This window comes from Rhinatrema bivittatum, chromosome 16 (genome assembly GCF_901001135.1).
Source record: "Rhinatrema bivittatum chromosome 16, aRhiBiv1.1, whole genome shotgun sequence".
Lineage (NCBI taxonomy): Eukaryota > Metazoa > Chordata > Amphibia > Gymnophiona > Rhinatrematidae > Rhinatrema > Rhinatrema bivittatum.
In genome coordinates this window covers 69136308-69158533 of record NC_042630.1, presented here as the reverse complement: position 1 = coordinate 69158533, position 22226 = coordinate 69136308, and the positions used below count along the sequence as shown (strand labels likewise).

The 22226-nt window shown below is 46.6% G+C and overlaps 1 protein-coding gene across 2 annotated transcripts in view; it reads right to left on the bottom strand.

Moving 5' to 3' along the window:
* Positions 1 to 22226, bottom strand: part of FIS1 (fission, mitochondrial 1) — an 88285-nt gene that overhangs the window by 27123 nt on the left and 38936 nt on the right. The window contains exons 3-5 of one of the 2 annotated variants that reach the window (XM_029580348.1): positions 15632 to 15706; positions 13856 to 13932; positions 13293 to 13398 (exon numbers count right to left, since the gene is read on the bottom strand). In XM_029580348.1, the coding sequence (XP_029436208.1) occupies positions 13293 to 13398; positions 13856 to 13932; positions 15632 to 15706 (258 nt within the window). The remainder of the gene's footprint in view (positions 1 to 13292; positions 13399 to 13855; positions 13933 to 15631; positions 15707 to 22226) is intronic. The other variant, XM_029580349.1, reaches the window with a different exon arrangement.

Below are 22226 nucleotides of genomic sequence, written 5' to 3'. Positions count from 1 at the left end.
ACAATAGAAGCTACAAGGTGAGAGTCAACAACATAGAATCACCAAGTTATATATCAACCCTAGGCGTTCCACAAGGCTCATCATTATCTCCAACCCTTTTCAATATCTACTTACTACCCCTCTGCCAACTACTCACTAACCTACAATTAACATACTACCTCTACGCAGATGACGTTCAGATATTGATCCCCATAAAAGAAACCCTGACAAAAACACTCGATTACTGGGAAAATTGTTTGAAATCCATAAAAAGTCTCCTTTCCAGCCTGAACCTGGTGCTCAACGCATCCAAGACAGAAATCCTGCTCATCTCTCCTGAACACTGGACTAACACCGATTCTACTTCCCCGGACACACATATTTCTCACACAAGAGATTTAGGAGTCATACTAGACAATCATCTAAACCTAAAAAAATCAATCAATAATATCACCAAAGAATGCTTCTACAAGCTTCAAGTGTTGAAAAGAATTAAACCTCTCCTCCACTTCCAGGACTTCAGAACTGTCCTCCAATCTACACTATTTTCAAAGACGGACTACTGCAATGCATTGCTCCTGGGGCTCCCCATCTCGGCAACAAAACCGCTACAAATGCTCCAGAATGTAGCAGCCAGAATCTTAACTAACACTAACCGAAGCGCCCACATTACCCCTATCCTCCGTAACCTACACTGGCTGCCAATAAAATACAGAATTCAACATAAAGCACTCACCATAATACACAAAACCATCCACAAACAACGCACCCTAGACCTACAGGCTCCACTCAAACTCCATGCCTCAGACAGGCCCATCAGAGAGGCATATAAAGGAATGCTGCAAGTCCCACCTACCAAATCCACCCGGCTAACAACCACCAAAGAACGTTCCTTCTCTACAGCAGGACCAGTCCTCTGAAACAAACTACTGACTGATCTAAGACTGGAACCATGCCTCCACACCTTCCGAAGGAAACTTAAGACGTGGCTTTTCCTCCAAGCCTTCCCCTAACACAAATTAACTCGTCATACCCAGATCAAGGAACTTAATATCTAATAATTTCATAACATATTAATTGATAATTACCTAGTTAATCTCTATCGCTCTTACTCCTACTTCACTTATTCCTAGCTACACTAGCTCCCAAGTTCAATACCCCTGTTTATTGTAACTTTGAATTTTCGACCTTTCTTATTTATGTTTAGTTGGTTTTATTTTTACTTCTGGTTTCCCCTGTTCCATGTAAACCGGCCTGATATGAATCCCATTCATGAAGGCCGGTATAGAAATGTTTTAAATAAAAAATAAAATAAAAAATATATGGGCCCTTGCCCACAGGACGACCTCCAGGGTTCATACCATGAAGGCGAAGACTTGAAGGTAGTCCCATACCTTGGGGCATGCATTGGTCATCAATTGTTGTAATTGTTCAATCAGTTTCCTTCTCCTCGGAAGGGGAAGGAAGACTTTGTTCTGTTTGGTGTCGGACCAGGCCCCCCCCAGGTACTCTAGGGGCTGAAAGGGCTGTAGACCGCTTTCACTCGTGTTCACGACCCATCCGAGCTCCTGCAGTAAGCTCTTGACTCTCCTGCCTGCTCTCCTCTGAAGACTTTGCCCTGATCAACCAATCGTCCAGGTAAGGATGTACCAGGATCCTTTCCTTCCTCAGTGATGCTGCTACGACCACCATAATTTTGGTGAAGATCCTGGGGGCAGCTGCTAAACTGGAGGGTAGTGCCCGGAACTGGTAATGGTGACCCAGTATCACAACGTGCAGAGTTTCCATGCGGAAGTGTGGCATCCGTAGATGACGGTTGACATTCTTGAGATCCAAGATGTGTCGGAATGACCCTTCCTTCTTGGGAACGATAAAATAGGTGGAATAGCACCCATTAGTTTGCTGGGGCATGGGCAACGGAGTTATTGCCTTCAGACTGAGTCTCTTGGAGTGGGAGTGGCAGGGTGAGTCTCAAATTTGTCTCGAGGGATGCTGCAGAACTCCAGAGAGTACCCTTCTCGAATGATGTTTAGGATCCATTTGTCAGACGTTATCTTGACCCACCTTTGGTAGAAGAGGGCAAGTCGACCCCCTATGGCTTCATCCTGTGGATGGGCCAGTCTCGTCTCATTGTGGGGTATGGCTGGAGCCTGCCCCCCAGTCCTGCTCCCCTCTTGGTGTGTCTGTTCCGAAAGGACTGGGTCCTTCCGGAGGGGCGAGGTACCTGGAACTGTGCATTCCTGTAGGGTCTAAAGCGCTGCGATCCTCTGCCCTTGGTTCTTCTGGGGGAGGAATGCTGGGGTCTTTCTTCCTCTATCTTCTGGTAGTCGGGGCACTAGATATTCGCCCCATTTGTTGGCTAACTTCTCCAATTTGCTCCTGAACAAGAGAGATCCTTTAAGGGGGTTCTTGTGAGATTTGCTTTAGATGTTGCGTCCGCAGACCAATTTTGTAGCCATAGTTGTCTTCTGGCTATTACTACCAAGGCAACGCCTCTGGCTGAGGTGCGCACTAGGTCTGAGCTTGCATCAGTGAGAGAGGATGCAGCAGATTTCATCATCTCTTCGGCTGTATTTGCGTCTCTCGAGAGGAGTAAACAAGCATGTGCCACCAGTGCGCAGCAGGAAGCAATCTGCAGTGTCCTTGCTATTGTGAAGGCCTGCTTAAGGATGGACTCCAATCATCTGTCCTTCAGTGCTGTTCCTCCCTCAACGGGAATAATTGTTCGCTTTGAGACTGCACAGACCATAGCGTCCACTATCGGGAACGCAGGCGCTTCTTGGCCGCAGGTTCCAGGGGGTATAGGGCTTCCAAGGACTGCCCCCCCTTTGAAGCTGACCTCCGGGGCATTCCATTCCTGGTCAATCAGTTCCTGGATAACTTTCAACATAGGAAAGTAGCATGAGGCCTTGCGAAGGGACACCAAGATAGAGTTCTTCTTTGGTTCCGCCATAGGGTCAGTGCCCAGAATGCCCAGTGTCTTCAGATTCTGAGAACATAAGAACATAAGAAAATGCCATACTGGGTCAGACCAAGGGTCCATCAAGCCCAGCATCCTGTTTCCAACAGTGGCCAGTCCAGGCCATAAGAACCTGGCAAGTACCCAAAAACTAAGTCTATTCCATGTAACCATTGCTAATAGCAGTGGCTATTCTCTAAGTGAACTTAATAGCAGGTAATGGACTTCTCCTCCAAGAACTTATCCAATCCTTTTTTAAACACAGCTATACTAACTGCACGAACCACATTCTCTGGCAACAAATTCCAGAGTTTAATTGTGCGTTGAGTAAAAAAGAACTTTCTCCGATTAGTTTTAAATGTGCCCCATGCTAACTTCATGGAGTGTCCCCTAGTCCTTCTACTATCCGAAAGAGTAAATAACCGATTCACATCTACCCGTTCTAGACCTCTCATGATTTTAAACACCTCTATCATATCCCCCCTCAGTCGTCTCTTCTCCAAGCTGAAAAGTCCTAACCTCTTTAGTCTTTCCTCATAGGGGAGATGTTCCATTCCCCTTATCATTTTGGTAGCCCTTCTCTGTACCTTCTCCATCGCAATTATATCTTTTTTGAGATGCGGCGACCAGAATTGTACACAGTATTCAAGGTGCGGTCTCACCATGGAGCGATACAGAAGCATTATGACATTTTCCGTTTTATTCATCATTCCTTTTCTAATAATTCCCAACATTCTGTTTGCTTTTTTGACTGCCGCAGCACACTGAACCGACGATTTCAATGTGTTATCCACTATGACACCTAGATCTCTTTCTTGGGTTGTAGCACCTAATATGGAACCCAACATGGTGTAATTATAGCATGGGTTATTTTTCCCTATATGCATCACCTTGCACTTATCCACATTAAATTTCATCTGCCATTTGGATGCCCAATTTTCCAGTCTCACAAGGTCTTCCTGCAATTTATCACAATCTGCTTGTGATTTAACTACTCTGCACAATTTTGTGTCATCTGCAAATTTGATTATTTCACTCGTCGTATTTCTTTCCAGATCATTTCTAAATATATTGAACAGTAAGGGTCCCAATACAGATCCCTGAGGCACTCCACTGTCCACTCCCTTCCACTGAGAAAATTGCCTATTTAATCCTACTCTCTGTTTCCTGTCTTTTAGCCAGTTTGCAATCCACGAAAGGACATCACCACCTATCCCATGACTTTTTACTTTTCCTAGAAGCCTCTCATGAGGAACTTTGTCAAACGCCTTCTGAAAATCCAAGTATACTATATCTACCGGTTCACCTTTATCCACATGAGAAACAAGGGCTGATAATTCGTCCTTGTGGAAGATGCGAAGCATGGTTCGGTATGGTTCCATCCCTGGAGGATTTTCTCCTTCTTCCAGGGAGTCACTCATCGCTGAGGTGTCTGGACCCTAACAGGGAAATTCTTGGTCAGGCGAGGCCTGTCTCGAGGCATCCGAACAGTGCCTGGAGGATCTTGTGCTTCCGGCGACTGTTTGCAGCCCTTTGAAGAATTCCACCCAGGAGAAGGTCCCTGCGTCCATGTTGATCCCAGTGGGAGGTGGAGTAGGGGCCCCAGAGGTGTCCTCCTGTGGGGAGGTCGTGTCGGAGATACATAGGTCTGGGGAGCATTCGTCAGTAGTTCCTGACCCCTCCGACAGCAGGGGTCCGTTCCCCCTGGGCTTCTTCACACTGCGGGCACAGGCAGGACTCCAATTCAGTCTGCGCGGCTCTTATGTGGCAGGCTGTGCAAGAGAGTGCCTTCTGGTCTTCTTAGACGCCGGTGCCATTGAATCTTTGTCTAGGCGCACAAGTTTCACTGCGTGCGAGAATTTGTGCGCGGCCGTAGTTATGCGCACCAAGTGCGCTCCGGTGTGCGTGCGGCTCGTAGTGCGCTCGGCCCCGAGTTGTGTGCACCGTTGCGCGCGCAGGTATGCGTGCAACTATGGGATGCGCACAACTTATGCGCATCAGTTGCCAGAATGTCCTGCGCGCACCGCTGAGGGGAAAGGAAAATGGCGCTGACGACCCCCCCCCCCCCCACAAGGGTCTCCACGTGTGTGCACCCTTGCACCGGGCCTAGCCTAACCAAGGCTGCTCAACCTGATCGGTGCTCCCTTTTAACTCGCTGGAAGCAGAGTCAGTACGGCGATCCGAGTTCTGGAGACCGGAGACCTAAATGTAAAGTTTCCTTCTTACCTGGTCTCGTCGCTTACCGGGAGGGTTTTACCTTCACTGCCACGCTCAGATGTGCATCCGCTGCCTTTAAGCCACTCTGGGGGCTAAGTCCATGCCGGGACCAAGGCATACCTCTGAGGGATATCTGAGATCACCTCAGGAATTCTCAACTGGGGGAGGGACCCTTAGGTTTCACCGCAGGAGAGCGGGGCTCGATCTTCTTGAAGGTAGATTTTCTTTCTTCTTTGTTCTAATTACTAACACTATTCTAGTGTGTGGGATAGTGGCTGCATCTGCTGTGGAGACGGAGAAATACTGAAGAGCTAAGCTTACTGCACAGATATATGTAGAGTGACATCAGCTTTGAAATCTGACTCCGTTGTCCCATCTGCTATCAGGAGAGCACAATATCCATTGGCTCTTGACCTCTTGGTCTTCTTGAGAGCAGATTCAACCATTGTTGACTGGTGAAGCAGTTGCTGCTTCTTGAATCTGGGAGCCTTCTGAACTTGATATATCACATCTGTTTTCTTATTAATGGGACCCATAGAAGGGATTCTCCCATATTCTCATCTGTGCCTCCTGAAGCATCTCATGGATGGGCAAAGCCTTAAAATATCCTTTGGAGGTTCCACAAACTGGAGGATATCAAGTATCATTGCCCTGGTCACTTCCTCCTTTTGCAATGTAAATGGAATAGCATCTGCCACTCTCTTAACAAAAGTGGAAAAGGAGAGAATCTGGGGGAGACTGTCTCCTTTCCTGTGAAGGAAAAGGGTCCAAGAAGAGACTTATAGACTCTTCCTAATCGGAGAAGTCCTCAGAGCCTTAGTTGTACGCCCAGGAGGATTCAGTGTATGTGTAATATATATATATATATATATATATATATATACACACACACACACACACACACACACACTTACTTGTACCCTTGGAGACCGATGGGATTTCCAGGAATGAATGGAGAATGAGTCTCCTCCCACAGGGGGGGGAGGGGGGTTTTCAAGCCACCCGAATGTCCCCACGTCCAGCAATGCATATCAAAGACTGATGTTGAGGCTTCTTGGTCTTCACTCTATGATCATCATCAGAGCTCCACAAGGCTGGTACCAAAGAGGTTGAACCCTTTGCTCTCTTCAGGTGGGAGAAGCCAGGCAGCAGCCTGTCTCCCTGGTCCTTGATACTGAAAGAGAGTGACTTGCCGCCCCCCCCCCCCCCCTCCGGATGTCAATACGCAGTCAGTGCAGCTCTTTCGACCCTCAACGTAGATATCTGAGATGCCAATAGCATAGACTTACAAAACCAAAGCCTTTTCCATGAGGTCAAACCAGGACACTGCCCTCTAGTAGACATGCAGACAGGACATCCATGAATTTCATGGTTAGCCCCCAGGCAAAAGAAAGCAAATGTTGCTTACCTGATGTAACAGGTGTTCTCACAGGACAGCAGGATGTTAGTCCTCACAAATGGGTGACATCGAGGATGGAGCCCACCACGGAAAACTTCTGTCAAAGTTTAACAGAACTTTGACTGGCCCCTACTGGGCATGCCCAGCAAGGCACTGACCCTGCAGCCAGCAGGGGTCTCCCTTCAGTCTGATTTTCAAAGCTACAGGCAGTGCCTAAAAAGTAAAAATAAAACGAACCCAACACCGCGGGGTGGCGGGCGGGTTTCGTGAGGACTAACATCCTGCTGTCCTGTGAGAACACCTGTTACATCAGGTAAGCAACATTTGCTTTCTCACAGGACAAGCAGGATGGTTGTCCTCACAAATGGGTGAGTACCGAGCTGAGGATGACCTGACTTGCACCAAATGTACCCAACGGCGTGCAACAGGCACAACAACTGGGGTTTAATTTGGGAAAGGGCATCCGCACCCTACCGGGCAGGTGGAAGGGTGTTGGTACGTCAGGTTGGAAAAAGGTTACGCAAGACAGATTGGCCGAAGATGGAGTCCTGTCTTCCAGCTTTGTCCAAATAATAGTGGGCTGCAAAGGTATGGAGAGAACTCCAGGTTGCAGCTTTGCAGATGTCCGGAAGCGGCACCGATCGAAGGTGTGCCACTGACGTCGCCATGGCCCTCACAGAGTGTGCTTTAACACGGTCTTGAAAGGGAATGCCAGCTTGCTGATAGCAGAAAGAGATGCAGTCCGCCAACCAGGAGGAAAGAGCCTGCTTACCCACAGGTTGTCCTAACTTGTTAGGATGGAAAGAGACGAATAATTGAGTGCTCTTCCTGTGAGAAACTGTACGGTCTAGGTAAAAAGCTAGAGCCCGTTTACAGTCCAGGGTATGCAGAGTCTGTTCTCCAGAGTTGGAGTGGGGCCTAGGAAAAAAGATAGGTAGTACGATAGATTGATTGATATGAAACTCCGAAACTACCTTAGGCAAAAATTTAGGGTGAGTGCGGAGTACCGCCCGGTCCTGCAGGAGCTTAGTGTAAGGCGGATAGGTAACTAGGGCCTGTAATTCACTAACCCTGCGAGCTGAAGTAACAGCCAAAAGGAATAACACTTTCCAAGTGAGATATTTCAAGTCACAGGAGTGCAGAGGTTCGAAAGGTGGTTTCATGAGACGACCAAGAACTAGGTTAAGGTCCCAGGATGGGGCCGGAGGACGCAAGGGTGGCTTGAGATGGAGCAAGCCCTTAAGGAAACGTGTGACCAGGGGTTGTACTGAAATAGGACTACCCCCAATACCTTTATGGAAGGCGGCTACCGCACTGACATGCATTCTTATAGAAGAGGTTTTAAGACCTGATTCAGAGAGATGCCATAAATAGTCCAAGAATTTAGAGATTGGACAGGAAAGGGGATCAAGGGACTGAGAAGTGCACCATGATGTGTACCTTTTCCATTTGTATGAGTAAGATCTTCTTGTGGAAGGCTTTCGTGAAGCTATCAGGACACGAGAAACGGAATCTGAAAGGTTAAATGGTTGAAGAACTAACCTTTCAACATCCATGCCGTCAGGGACAAGGCTTGGAGGTTGGGATGGAGGAGGCATCCGTCGTTTTGAGTGAGCAGATGCGGGTCCTTTCCCAGAGGAATGTGCCTGCGGATGGAGAGATCGTGGAGTATGGGAAACCATACTTGGCGTGGCCAGTAAGGTACTATCAGGATCATGGTTCCTCCGTCCTGGCGTAGCTTCACGAGAGTCTTTGACACAAGAGGAAGTGGAGGGAATGCTTAGAGCAGACCGGTCGTCCACTTGAGGGAGAATGCATCTCTCGGCTGAGAGTGCTGGCTCCGAATGAGAGAGCAATAATTGTCCACTTTGTGGTTCTGAGGGGACGCAAAGAGGTCTATGCGGGGAAAACCCCACTTTCGAAACAGAGAGGTCGCTACGAGAGGGTTGAGTGACCACTCGTGTGGTTGGAAGACACGGCTCAGCTGGTCTGCCAATACATTGTCTACTCCCGGCAGGTAAGTGGCCCTGAGGTACATAGAGTGGGAGAGGGCTTCTGCCCAAATCTGCGCAGCCTCCTGACACAGAAGGAAGGATCCTGTGCCTCCCTGCTTGTTTATGTACCACATGGCCACTTGGTTGTCCGTCTGGATTAAGATTATCTGATGGAATAGATGATCTCTGAAAGTTCTGAGCGCATAGCGGATTGCTCGAAATTCCAGGAAATTTATCTGGTGTTCGGCTTCCTCTTTTGACCATAACCCTTGGGTTTGGAAGTTGTCCACATGGGCTCCCCAACCGATGTGAGAAGCATCGGTGGTTAGGATTACTTGCGGATCCGGTGGGAGAAAAGGTAAGCCCTGAAGGAGGTTGACCTGAGTCGTCCACCAGGTTAAAGACAGGCGCAGCGCTTGTGTAACAGTGACTATGGAGGACAGAGGCTGAAAAGCTTGAATCCATTGGTGTCGTAGAGTCCATTGTGTTACTCTCATGGCTAGTCGGGTCATGGGAGTGACTTGAACCGAGGATGCCATGTGTCCTAGGAGAATGAGGAATTCGCGAGCCGTGGCAGTGTGTTGAGACTGGAGCTGGCGAGCCAGGGATATTAGGGTATGAACCCTCTGATGAGGAAGGTAAGCCTTTGCCTGTAAGGTGTCCAAGTCTGCCCCAATGAAGGATAAGGTTTGAGATGGGACTAAGCAAGATTTCTCGTAACTGACAAGAAACCCTAAGGAAAGGAGTGTTTGAATTGTCAATTTGAGGGAGGATTGAGCAATCTGTTGGGTGGAGGCCCTGATTAGCCAATCGTCCAGGTAGGGGTAGACGTGGACACCTTCCTTCCGTAGGAATGCTGCTACCACTACGAGACATTTGGTAAAGACTCATGGAGCAGATGCCAGACCGAAAGGCAATACACGGTATTGATAATGGTCGCGGCCTACCAGAAATCGCAGATACTTGCGATGGGATTGTGCGATCGCTATGTGAGTATAAGCGTCCTTTAGGTAGAGAGAGCACAGCCAATCCCCCTTTTGTAGCAGAGGGAGCAGTGCGCCCAGGGTTACCATCTTGAATTTTTCTTTTTGAAGGTATTTGTTGAGGGCTCGAAGGTCCAAAATGGGACGTAGTCCCCCTGATTTCTTTGGTAGTAGGAAGTATCTGGAATAGAATCCCTTCCCTCGCTGAGAGGGAGGGACGGGTTCTATAGCATTTGATTGTAGAAGAAGAGATACTTCCTGTTGTAATTGAGCCAAATGGGTGGTTAGACTCCACGCTTGAAGAGGCGGGGAGTCTGCCGGAAGAGTTATGAAGTTGAGGTGGTAACCCTGTGCAATAATTGCTAGCACCCACTGATCTGAGGTGATCTGCAGCCAAGCTTGTAAAAAATGGTACAGTCGACCTCCTACAGGGATGTCTGGAAGAGGGGTTTGGCATGTGCTCCCTACAGGGGAGTCAAAGGCCAGCCGCAGGCCCAGGAGGAGGGGCTACAGTAGGCCTTTGTTTCCTAGGCTGACGTGGCTGAGGTCTGGTAGAGGATCGAGCTGGACGAGGCCTGGCCGATGGAGGATAGTAACGACGTGGCCGAAAGAACGACTTTTTAGAGTCTTTCTTAAGTGGTTGTTTGGAGGAAACCTCAGACGGAACAGAAGAAAGTTGTTTCAGCGTCTCGTGGTGATCTTTTAACTCAGCTACAATTTGCTGAATTTGTTCTCCAAACAAATTGTCCCCTAAGCAGGGTAAATCCGCTAAACGATCCTGGACCTCTGGGCGAAGGTTGGATGACTTTAACCAAGCCCAACGTCTGACCGAGATAGCAGTAGCTGAAACTTTTGTGGAAGCATCGAAGATGTCGTAAGCTGTTCTGATCTCGTGCTTCCCAGCTTCAAACCCTTTGTTAAGAAGGGCCTGAAGCTGTGGCTGGTATTGGTCAGGTAATGTATCAGCGTAGTCTTGCATCTGTTTAAGGATGGCTCTGTTGTATTGAGTCATGTAAAGTTGATATGAAGCTATGCGTGAAATCAACATAGCTCCATGGTACACTTTCCGGCCCACACTATCCAGGAATTTATTGTCCTTGACAGGTGGGGTGGAAGAGTGTGGCTTTAGACGCTTGGCCTTTCTTTGTGCGGACTCAACCACAACAGAGCGATGATCCAGTTGAGGCTTTTGAAAGCCTGGTGCTGACTGGACGAGGTATGTGGAGTCAGCTTTCTTGTTCACTGGTGAGACAGATGAAGGAGACTCCCAGTTTTTCTTTAAAAGATCCAGAAAGACCTGGTGAATGGGGATGGAAGCGATGATTTTTGGAGCATCCAAAAATTGAAGCAGTTCCATCATCTGGTGTCTGTCATCGGTCTCAGATTGCAGCTGAAAGGGTACAAGTTCTGACATCTCCTTTACAAAATTTATAAAGGAGAGATCCTCTGGAGGATATCTTTTTCTACTCTCTGTAGGAGATGGTGGAGAAGGTAGATCTGTGTCAGAAGATGTATCATCACCCCAGGTATCGTAGGGATCATGTGGGGGTTGAAGCCCTGAAGGACCTGGTTGAGGATCCGAAGGCATCGAATGAAACCTTGAAGGAACCGGTGCTGCAATCGGTACTGGGAATGGCATCGAGGGTTTCGGGGTTGCCGATGGAATCGGTGCCGGTTTTGGAATCGATGGAGCCGAAGGATAAATCGGTGGAGATATGCGAGAAGGCACCGATGGGACCACCCCGGAAGGGGGAATCAGAAACGGTGTTTCTTCTGCCGATGAGAATCCTGTCGGAGACGGTGGAGTTATCGGTGCTACTTGGATCATCGATGGAAGGGCTTGTACAAGTGCTTCCATACGGTGTAGTAGCGGTGCCAGCGCTTCCACCAGAGGCTCGGTGGCCGGTTCCCTCCTCGGTGGCGGAGTCGGTGCCGGAATCGGTGCCGGAATCGGTGCCGGTGGAGGTTGGAACCTTTGCATCGCTTTCTCGATGGCCTCCTGGACCAGCCGGTCCAGTTCTGCCCGGAGACCAGGGGTAACAATACCCGGCTCGACGGGAGAGGGAGGCTGAGGAAGAGCCGGAGGGACCACCGTAACCGGTGGGATCACGGCTCCCACACCCCGAGAGGGTGAGGGTTTCCTCGATGCCTGCGAACGAGACGTGGACGGTGCCAAGTCTGATCGAGGCCTCTTAGTCGGTGGCTCGGCCAGTTCAGAGGTCGATGACTGTGGATCCTCGACGGGCCGAGACTTGTGCCGTCGATGGCGATGCTTGTCCTTTCGATCTCCTCGCCCATCCGGGGAGGGAACAGGAGTCGACGGCCGAGAAGTCATCGATGGTGGACGGTCACCGGAGGGTTGACGATGGTGGTGCAACTTCGACGGTGCCGGTTCCGATGACGTCGATGCTATCGATGGCGTTGGGGTGGGTGCATGGAAGAGGAGCCCCATCTTCTCCATCCTGGCTTTGCGACCCTTAGGTGCCATTAAGGCACATTTGGTGCAAGTCAGGACATCATGCTCACTACCCAAACACAATACACAAACCCTATGGGGGTCTGTGATTGACATAGTCCGGGTACAGTCCGGACAACGACGGAACCCCGTCGCCATGGCCTAAGGCCAAATTTAGCCGCGGGATCGGTAAGTGCCAATAGGCCTCAAGGGCCAAAATCGACGGCAGTCGATGAAAAAACGGCAAAAAACTTACCGGTTTCCGCGAAGGTGAGAAAAAGTTGTCGAAGGGAGACCCCTGAGGGGCAAAATTTTCTTCGGAAAGAAAAACCGAATTCCTGTCAGGAACGTGGTAGAGAGCTCCTTTCACCGCGTGGCAACTGCTGCGCGGAAAAAAGACTGAAGGGAGACCCCTGCTGGCTGCAGGGTCAGTGCCTTGCTGGGCATGCCCAGTAGGGGCCAGTCAAAGTTCTGTTAAACTTTGACAGAAGTTTTCCGTGGTGGGCTCCATCCTCGATGTCACCCATTTGTGAGGACAACCATCCTGCTTGTCCTGTGAGAAATAATTTATCTATCATGAGGCTCCATATGAGAGAAATGATCCATTCACCCAGGGGTTACTTTAATTCACTGGCTTTCTTCCTCATTTGGAGAATCAATTAAAAAATTAACACACTCAAACAACTCTGGCAGAAAAACTGCGACCAATGCTGCCTTGATACACTGGCTATGGTGCACCATGTGGCCAATGAAAATGAACAAAACCACATGCTCAAAAACCTTCCTAAAGATGACTAAGGGATAAGGAGAGAGGGTGGGGCCCCACAAAGTATAATTCCTGCATTGCTGGAAAGCAAAATTTTCCTGATGAGCAGAAAAGTCCACAACCTGCGAGTTCTGTGAAAAAGATGTGATTGAAGGGGTCCCAATGTGGTCATGTGGAAATATAGCATGCTGTAAATGCCCAATAGGACATGCTCAAAATTTCTGGAAACTTTGAAATCAAACTTCCGTGCCAGGCTCCATCTGATGCCACCTATGTGTGAGGGCTGCCAATAGGTTTGTCCTCGGAGTGGGTGCTTGGCAGATGTGTTTAAGAAACAAGGCAAGTATTGACCTGTTTCTCTGCTGTCATACCTGCCAGTTTCTAACAGTCATGGCAACATCTCAAGTTTAATAGCCTAGGATTGATCATTTGTCTTTTGGACTCAGGATAGTGCTTATATAAAGCCACACAGTGCTGAGACTCTCAACCTGTCCCTGTGTGGTCAGGATATACATGGTACGTTAACAACATTTATCAGACCTTTCTGCATGGCTTTCTCAATTAGTTTCTCCAGCTCTAGTGCCTGTGTGTTCTTTGGCTCTGTCTTTAGAAGATTCCGGACATACTTTAGTGCTTTTTCATATTCCTGCAGGAAAGAGAGAAAGAACAGATTCTTACTGGAGTTGGAATCTTCAAGCTACCATTTCCTGGCTTGACCACAAGGTACCAATTGCCAAGATAGCCAGCAGCAGACAAAAAGCTGGCTCCAGAAGCTGGGAGTCCTATGACCATAAATCTGGGAAAGTCAGGAACTCAAGAAATACCACGAGTCACATTCCTTGACTGTAGTTAAAGATGATCTGATGAGGTACTGTGCATGGTAGCAAGAAGGTGAAAGGCAGCCAGGGCAAAAGGGTGCAGCAGGGAGAGAAGGGAAGGGTTTATCCGAGGACAAGCAAGTGTAGGAGACAGAAAAGAATGATGAGAGGCAGCTCAGAGGGAAGGCTGTACACAAGGGTCCCCACTATCTTGTAGCTGATTTCCATCTGAGGCGTAGAGGATAATATTTCAATAACTAAGCAATGTTACAACCTAGAACTCACCTTCTGTCTGTAATTGGCCACGGACAAATAAAATACATAGTCCCTTTGTTCTTCTTTGTTCCCTTTGGGTAACAGCTCTAAGAATAACACAAGAGAATAGTTAGTTCTTGCTATGCACTGTGCAGGAAACTGAAAGAGTCCAGATCAGGAACAAGGAGTCACAAAATATAAAGAGATGAATTTGAATTTCAATACAATAAATACAGGGAGGATAACTTTCAAAACCACTGCATATGGCAACATATATGCACGCATATGGCAATACATAGTTTTACCACACTATTTTACAACCTGCACATAGCCTGTTTTAAAAAATGTGTATCTTGGGGGTGTTTCCAAGATGGCCGCACACTAACCTGCTATGCTCCAAGAGGATTTTCTTCCCTTTACAATTTTGCTGCAAACGTTTTTGAAATACTTACTATATGGGGAAAAGAAAAGGAAAGGCCAGAGCAGTCCCTGAAGCTTCGGAGGGTTCGCCGTTTTCAGGCCCAATGAACCACCATGTCGTTCGGAACCAGGAGCTATCGCAGGGCCCTGTGGAGTTATCCTTGGGAGGGCAGCGAATCGGTGCTCCACCGCTACCAGTCCGGAATTGGAGTCATTTTTTTCGCCGGAACCAAGTCGGGCTCCTCCTCAACCCAGCCCCCCGCGAGTGAGGCTGACGTCAACAGCCTGCTCCTGTCACGCGGAGATGAGCAAGACCGATTGGCAGTGGCGGCGTCGGGATGGGCCGGCATGGAGGTGCATGCAGAGGGAGCAGACTGTTCCTTGTCGAATATAAATCGCCAACATCAACAACGGCTGGACGAGTTACTGTACCGGTTTTGGAGGTAACAATAGTTTCCTTAACAAAACCTCCAAATATAACTTTAGATATAATTTGGGAAGCAATTACAAAACTTTCAAATCAAGTTTCTCAATTTGTTTCTCAGAAACATGACCTGGTTAATACTTCGAAGAGTCAAGTGTCTGATGTTAAAATGCAGGTGGAAGTTTTGGAGTCTAAGGGGACAGTTATGCAGAAATCTGTAGATACCATATCAGCTGGACATTTGTTCTTGCAGAACAAAATGGAAAATTTGGAGAATAGAGTACAACGGTGTAATCTTAGGATATTAAATTTTCCTAAAAAGTTTACAACACCCGTTGAGATGCTTCGTTGATACTTCTCCCACTGATTTCTAAAGCATATTATCTGCCGAATAAAATATCACTACAAGACGACAACAGGCCTGCGGATACTGCTCCAGTTAATTTATCTCATCTATCCTCTTTTTTAGAGAGCTCAAAGGAAGAAGTAATAACATCTTCAACTTTAATTGCCACTTCTGTTTTGGATTCAGACCGGGTCTTTGTGTTAAAAATATTTTTTCAAAATAGAGATATAATGTTTCTAGGATATAAAATTAGAATGTTCCCGGATGTTGCTAAAGTAACAGTTAAAAAGAAGGCGTTTCCTGATAATGCGCCCTGCAGTACTCAGTTTGGGTGCAATGTTTTGGCTATATTTCCCAAGCAAATGTGTTAAGCACGCTGGGGTTAAATATGTTTTCTTTGACCCGTCTCAGCTGAATACTTTTCTGAATGATAGAATTGGACAGGATCCAGCTCCCATTGTAACTGGTTCCTAATATTTTGTTCCGACAATAGATAGTAAACAGCAAGAGGTGGCTGTTTACTTATGCTTGTGTATCAAAATTTTCTTCACTGAATTTCAATTGGAACACTCTCTGTAGTAGTGGTCTAAAAAGGTATTATTGGGATTATATATACCTTGTTGGTTGTTTTCTTCTTTCAGTTGTATGACTCCCTGTATATCATTTCTTGTCAAGTGATTTGACTTGTTAACTGCTTAAAAAATGATAAATAAAAAAAAATGTGTATCTTTACCCTGCAATCTTCATGCATATGTAGGCTTATATGCACTGCATTGAAACCACATATATCAATGCATTTACAGGCTAATTTTAAAATGAATGCTTGTGCACCCATACACGCGCGTATCTGTGCGTGAGCAAAGATATGCTGAAATTTTAAATCGTGCGTGTATGCTTTAAAATACACCCACCACGCGTAAGCATGCTCCTAATTTTAAGAGGTTACTCAAAACAGCTAGTGCGTGTCTTCCATAGGACGTTTTTGGGTTTTAAAATATGAAGCACAACCCAATTTTTCCAATTAGTCCACCAGTTTGCCCAGTTAAAATCTAGGTCTTCCAGACTCCTCTGGTCCTTGATCCTGCACAACTCCCAGTTGACCCAGACTCCTCACCTTGTTGAGTAAGCCCTAAAACTCGAGATCTATAGACTTGTTCCTCATCTGGAGCAGCAGTAAATTTACGTAGATAACAAGTTGATGTGTGCCACAGTCTCCGGTTTTAAAATACGGAGCTGTGTGCATAATGAGAAATTACTACTTACCTGATAATTTCCTTTTCCTTAATCTAGACAGATGGGTTCAGGACCAGTGGGTTATGCACCTCTACCAGCAGATAGAGACGGAGTAAACTGATGTCACAGTATATCTACCCCTGCAGCAACATCAGCCTGCCAGTATTCTCTTCAAAAGCAACTGTGGACAGACTAGCAATTTTCTCAGTGGAAGGGAGTGGACAGTGGAGTGCCTCAGGGATCTGTATTGGAACCCTTACTTTTCAATATATTTATAAATGATCTGGAAAGAAATACGACGAGTGAGATAATCAAATTTGCAGATGACACAAAATTGTTCAGAGTAGTTAAATCACAAGCAGATTGTGATAAATTGCAGGAAGACCTTGTGAGACTGGAAAATTGGGCATCCAAATGGCAGATGAAATTTAATGTGGATAAGTGCAATGTGATGCATATAGGGAAAAATAACCCATGCTATAATTACACAATGTTGGGTTCCTTATTAGGTGCTACAACCCAAGAAAGAGATCTGGTGTCATAGTGGATAACACATTGAAATCGTCGGTACAGTGTGCTGCGGCAGTCAAAAAAGCAAACAGAATGTTGGGAATTATTTGAAAGGGAATGGTGAATAAAACGGAAAAGGTCATAATGCCTCTGTATCGCTCCATGGTGAGACCGCACCTTGAATACTGTGTACAATTCTGGTCGCCGTATCTCAAAAAAGATATAATTGCGATGGAGAAGGTACAGAGAAGGGCTACCAAAATGATAAGGGGAATGGAACAACTCTCCTATGAGGAAAGACTAAAGAGGTTAGGACTTTTCAGCTTGGAGAAGAGACGACTGAGGGGGGATATGATAGAGGTGTTTAAAATCATGAGAGGTCTAGAACGGGTAGATGTGAATCGGTTATTTACTCTTTCGGATAGTAGAAAGACTAGGGGGCACTCCATGAAGTTAGCATGGGGCACATTTAAAACTAATCAGAGAAAGTTCTTTTTTACTCAATGCACAATTAAACTCTGGAATTTGTTGCCAGAGGATGTGGTTAGTGCAGTTAATATAGCTGTGTTTAAAAAAGGATTGGATAAGTTCTTGGAGGAGAAGTCCATTACCTGCTATTAAGTTCATTTAGAGAATAGCCACTGCCATTAGCAATGGTTACATGGAATAGACTTAGTTTTTGGGTACTTGCCAGGTTCTTATGGCCTGGATTGGCCACTGTTGGAAACAGGATGCTGGGCTTGATGGACCCTTGGTCTGACCCAGTATGGCATTTTCTTATGTTCTTATGTTTAGCAAAAACTTGATTAAAATCAGATAATCATTTCAATACTCAGCCAACATGAAACACTGAGCTCAGACAAGAAATACATTAACAATAGTTTAAGGACTGGAGTAACACTTAGTTACACGTAGCCATACAGGAAGATTATAATACAAACATATGGCAGCCAAGGCTGGGAAGCTGAACCCATCTGTCTAGATTAAGGAAAAGGAAATTATCAGGTAAGTAATAATTTCTCATTTCCTAGCACCCAGGGTTCAGGATGGTATGTACCAAAGCTACTCCTGAAAAAGGTGGGAGGCTGCCCATGGTCCAGTCAAAACCGCATGTGCAAAAGGCTGCATCCTCCCGGGACTGCACATCCAGACAATAATACCTGGAAAAGGTGAGTAAGGAGGACCACATCACAGCTCGGCAAATGTCGACAGGAGACAACAATCTAACCTCCGTCCATGACACTGCCTGAGCCCTAGTGAAATGAGCCCTAACCTGAGTAGACAATGGATTTTCAGCAGCCACATACGCAGCCGTGACTACCTCCTTAATCCAGCGAGCTGTTGTAGCATGCAAAGCTGGCTTGCCCTGTTTACCTCCACCATGAAGGACAAACAGGTGATCTGTCTTTTGGAAAGATTTAGAAACCTCCAGATACCTTAGGACATCTCTTGACATCCAAGGGACATAAAGGTGATATTCCTCTGCATCTCTTTCCTTATTCAGAGACGGTAAGGAAATGGACTGATTCAAATGAAAATCTGAGACCATTTTAGGCAAGAAAGAAGGAAGAGAACACAGTTGAATCGCTCCTGGAGTCACCCAAAGGAACGGTTCCTGACAAGACAAGGCCTGCAGCTTGGAAATTCGAAGCACAGAACATATTGCCACCAGAAACACCATTTTCAAAGTCAGTAAAGCTCAAGGAAAGGGAGCGCATCACTTGAAATATAGGACCCGCCAAAAAGTCCAAAACCAGATTAAGACTCTACAAGGGTACCAGTAACCACAAGGGAGGACGAAGATGTTTCACCCCCTCAAGAAAGGGCCACATCAGGATGAGACAATAAGGATTCACCATTCACTTGACCCCTGAAACAGGCAAGGGCCAATACCTATACCTTCAAGGAATTAAGGGTCAACCGTTTATTCAACTCACCCTGCAAAAATTCCAAAATGAGCGGGATCCTAACTGAACGAGGAAGCACTCCTCGATCCTCACACCAAGCCTCAAAACCTCGCCAAACTCGTACATAGACTAAGGAAGTGGAGAATTTTCATGCTCGTAGCAAGGTGGCATTTACCGCAGTAGAATATCCACGCTTCAACAAGCGAGCCCTCTCAAGGGCCATACCGTAACCCAAAACCAAGTCGGATCTTCATGAAGGACTGGGTTCTGCTGCGACAGATTCCTGTGCACTGGAAGACAAAGGGGGGAGTCTACCAGGAGTCTTTGCAGATCTGCATACCATGGCCTCCTGGGCCAATCCGATGCCAGCAAAAGCACCACCCCTCTGAGGCCTTCAACCCTCCAAACTACTCTACCCAACATGAGCCATGGAAGAAAGGCATACATCAGCTTGTCCTCTAACCACACCTGCACAAGAGCATTGATACCCAAGAACTTCAGATCTCTCCCGCGACTGAAGAATCTAGGAACCTTTCCATTGCGAGAAGTCACCAGCAGGTCTAGGAACAGAAGGCCCCAGCGATCAATTATCAGCTGAAATTTATTTATTTATTTAGAAATTTTATATACCGACGTTCATCAGGGATATCACCTCAGTTTACAGTGAAAACCGAGGTGATATCGATGTAAGACGCCTGGAGGGCGTTTTACATCGAACAAATATTAGTAACTTAGCAACAATGGTACATGGGGGGGATGAATAATAATAAGGGTTATGAGAACAGATAGTAACAGTTATATACATTATGATACAAATACAACAAGATACAATAAACAGTATGACATAAGGAACAGTACAATAGCATTGTATTTTTCTGAGACTACCTGAAGGTGGGCTGAGGGTGTGTAGAGGGTGGGCGAAATTTGCTGAGTACTAGATGTATGCTTTTGTGAAGAGCCAAGTCTTAGGATTTTGTTTAAATGTTTTAAAGCAGTCTTCCTGGCGTAACTCTAGGGGCATTGTATTCCAGAGGGCAGGCCCGGCTACTGAGAGCGCACGAGCACTGGTAGAGGTCAGTTTGGTGCATTTGGGTGAGGGAGTCTGCATGGTTGCGAGATGTTGGTGTCTAGTGGGCTTCGTAGACTGGTGGAGGTGAATGGAGTCGTTGAACCAATTCATTTCAGGGTTGTGTAAGGCCTTGTGTAAGAGAGAGAGGGTCTTATATTGGATGCGTGAAGCAATCGGGAGCCAATGTAATTCCTTTAGAGTGGGAGTTATGTGTTCGTTTCTGAGTGTGTTGGTTATGATCCGGGCAGTTGAGTTTTGTAGAATTTGAAGCGGATGAATAGAGCTTTTCGGCAGACCTAGGAGAAGGGAGTTACAATAGTCAAGTTTGGAGAAAATAGTAGTTTGAAGTACTGTGCGAAAATCAACAGAGTGGAGTAATGGTTTAAGTTTTTTGAGGGTATGTAGTTTGAAGAATCCCTCTCTCAGAGTATTATTGATAAATTTCTTCAGAGTAAGGTGAGCGACAAGGGTGACCCCTAGATCCCGGACTTGTTGGGAGAATGAAATAGGTGGGTGAGGAAGGAGGGATGAGATAGGGTGATTTTGGGGTGACATGAGCATGATTTCCGTTTTTGCAGTGTTCAATGAAAGGTGGATGGTGGTGAGAAGCTTTTTAATTGATAGTAGAGTGGAATTCCAGATGTTCAAAGCGCTTGGGAGTGAGTCAGTAATGGGAATGAGTATTTGAACATCATCAGCTTAGACGTAAGGTGGAAGCTTGAGACTGGATAGAAGGTGACACAGCGGAAGGATGTATATATTGAAGAGTGTTGAAGAGAGGGAGGAGCCTTGTGGGACTCCTTGATTGAGGGGGATAGCTTTGGACTCGTGATTTCCTACTTTAATTTTGAAGTTTCTGTTACTGAGATAACATTTGAACCAGTTGAGGGCAACACCTGTTATGCCGATTTCAGTTAGGCGTTGTAAAAGAATATTATGACTGATAGTGTCAAATGCTGATGAGATGTCTAGAAAGGCTAGGATATACGATTGCCCTTTGTCGAAACTTTTGATAAGGTGGTCGGCTAGGGAGAGTAGTAAGGTCTCTGTACTATGGTATTTCCGGAAGCCGTACTGCGAGGAGGCAAGGATTTGATTGTCCTTGAGGTATCAGTAAGTTGTTTATTTACAGTTTTTTCAAGGAGCTGAGAAATAAAAGGAAGGTTTGAGATGGGGCGGTAGTTGGACAGGTCGGTGGGGTTGAGTTTTGGCTTCTTTAATATTGGTTTGACAATTGCCTGTTTAAGCGAGTCAGGTACATAACCAGAGCTCATGGACGAATTGATGATGTTGGTTGGTAAGCGTCCAAAAACTGGATGCACAGACAGATACATTGCCCGAAACGATGCTCCTGAAGAGGGCAAATGAAGCACAAAGGCAAAGCGCACAAAACACTGCCATGGCCTACCACGCGGCGCATAGGAGAAAAACTTCAAAGCAGGGTCTGGCCGATAGAGGTTGCTCAACCCGCCAGGCTGCCCATGTCCCTTAAACCTCCCTGGGATCGGGACGAATGTCGGAATGGCACACCGAGCACTGACACTGGGTAAGAAGGAAGTCCTACACACAAAACCCCCCCCCTCCTCCTTATGCATCTCTGTACACACACACACACACACACTTTCTTTTTTTGAATCTTACCTGAGCTCAGCCTTTCCCGGCTGAGTACAGAGACAGTCTCCAGCTGTGGGGGGACTGCCTCATTCAGCTTCCTGCACCTGCTGCCTTTCAGCTGTCCAAGCAGCTAAGTCCACACCAGTTGAAAAACCAGCTACCAGACCAAGGCACTTATTTATTTATTTTATTTATTTGATTTTATATACCGACAACCGTTTGCACATCGTGCCGGTTTACAGATAACTTATAACAAGTAATATATAGGCAAGGCCTTTACAAGGAACAGTTTTTAACATAATGCAGTAACATGGCAATTAACTAGATAAATAAGTAGGGGAGGGAAGGGTAGGGATATACGGGACAAAAAGGAGGGGGGGAGGGGTGAAAAAGGAAAACTGAAGGAAAAGATATGTACAGGGTTCAAGGGACAATTAATATATACATAGGTTATATACAAGGTTTGTTTTTTTTTTTTTTTTTTTTTTTGTTTAGGTTTGAGGGTCCTTGGAGGGGGTGGGTGTCGGGTGTAGGTCCTGAGGGGGAGTACTGGTGAGAGGTGGTGATCCGGTTAGGGTGTTAGTGAGAGATGAAGATGATTGGGGGTAAGCTTGGAGGAAGAGCCAGGTTTTGAGTTTCTTTTTGAATGTGGGTGTGGAGGTTTCGGTACGTAGGTCAGGAGGCATGGAGTTCCAGAGGGAAGGGCCTGCGAGGGAGAGGGCCCTATTGGTGGTGGAGATGAGTCTTGTGGATTTTATGGAAGGAGGAATGAGGGTACCACGGAGAGAGGAGCGGGTGGGTCTTGTGGAGGTACGAGGGAGGAAAGGTGGGTTTAGCCAATTGTAATGTTCGTTAGTAATACTTTTGTGGATGAGGGT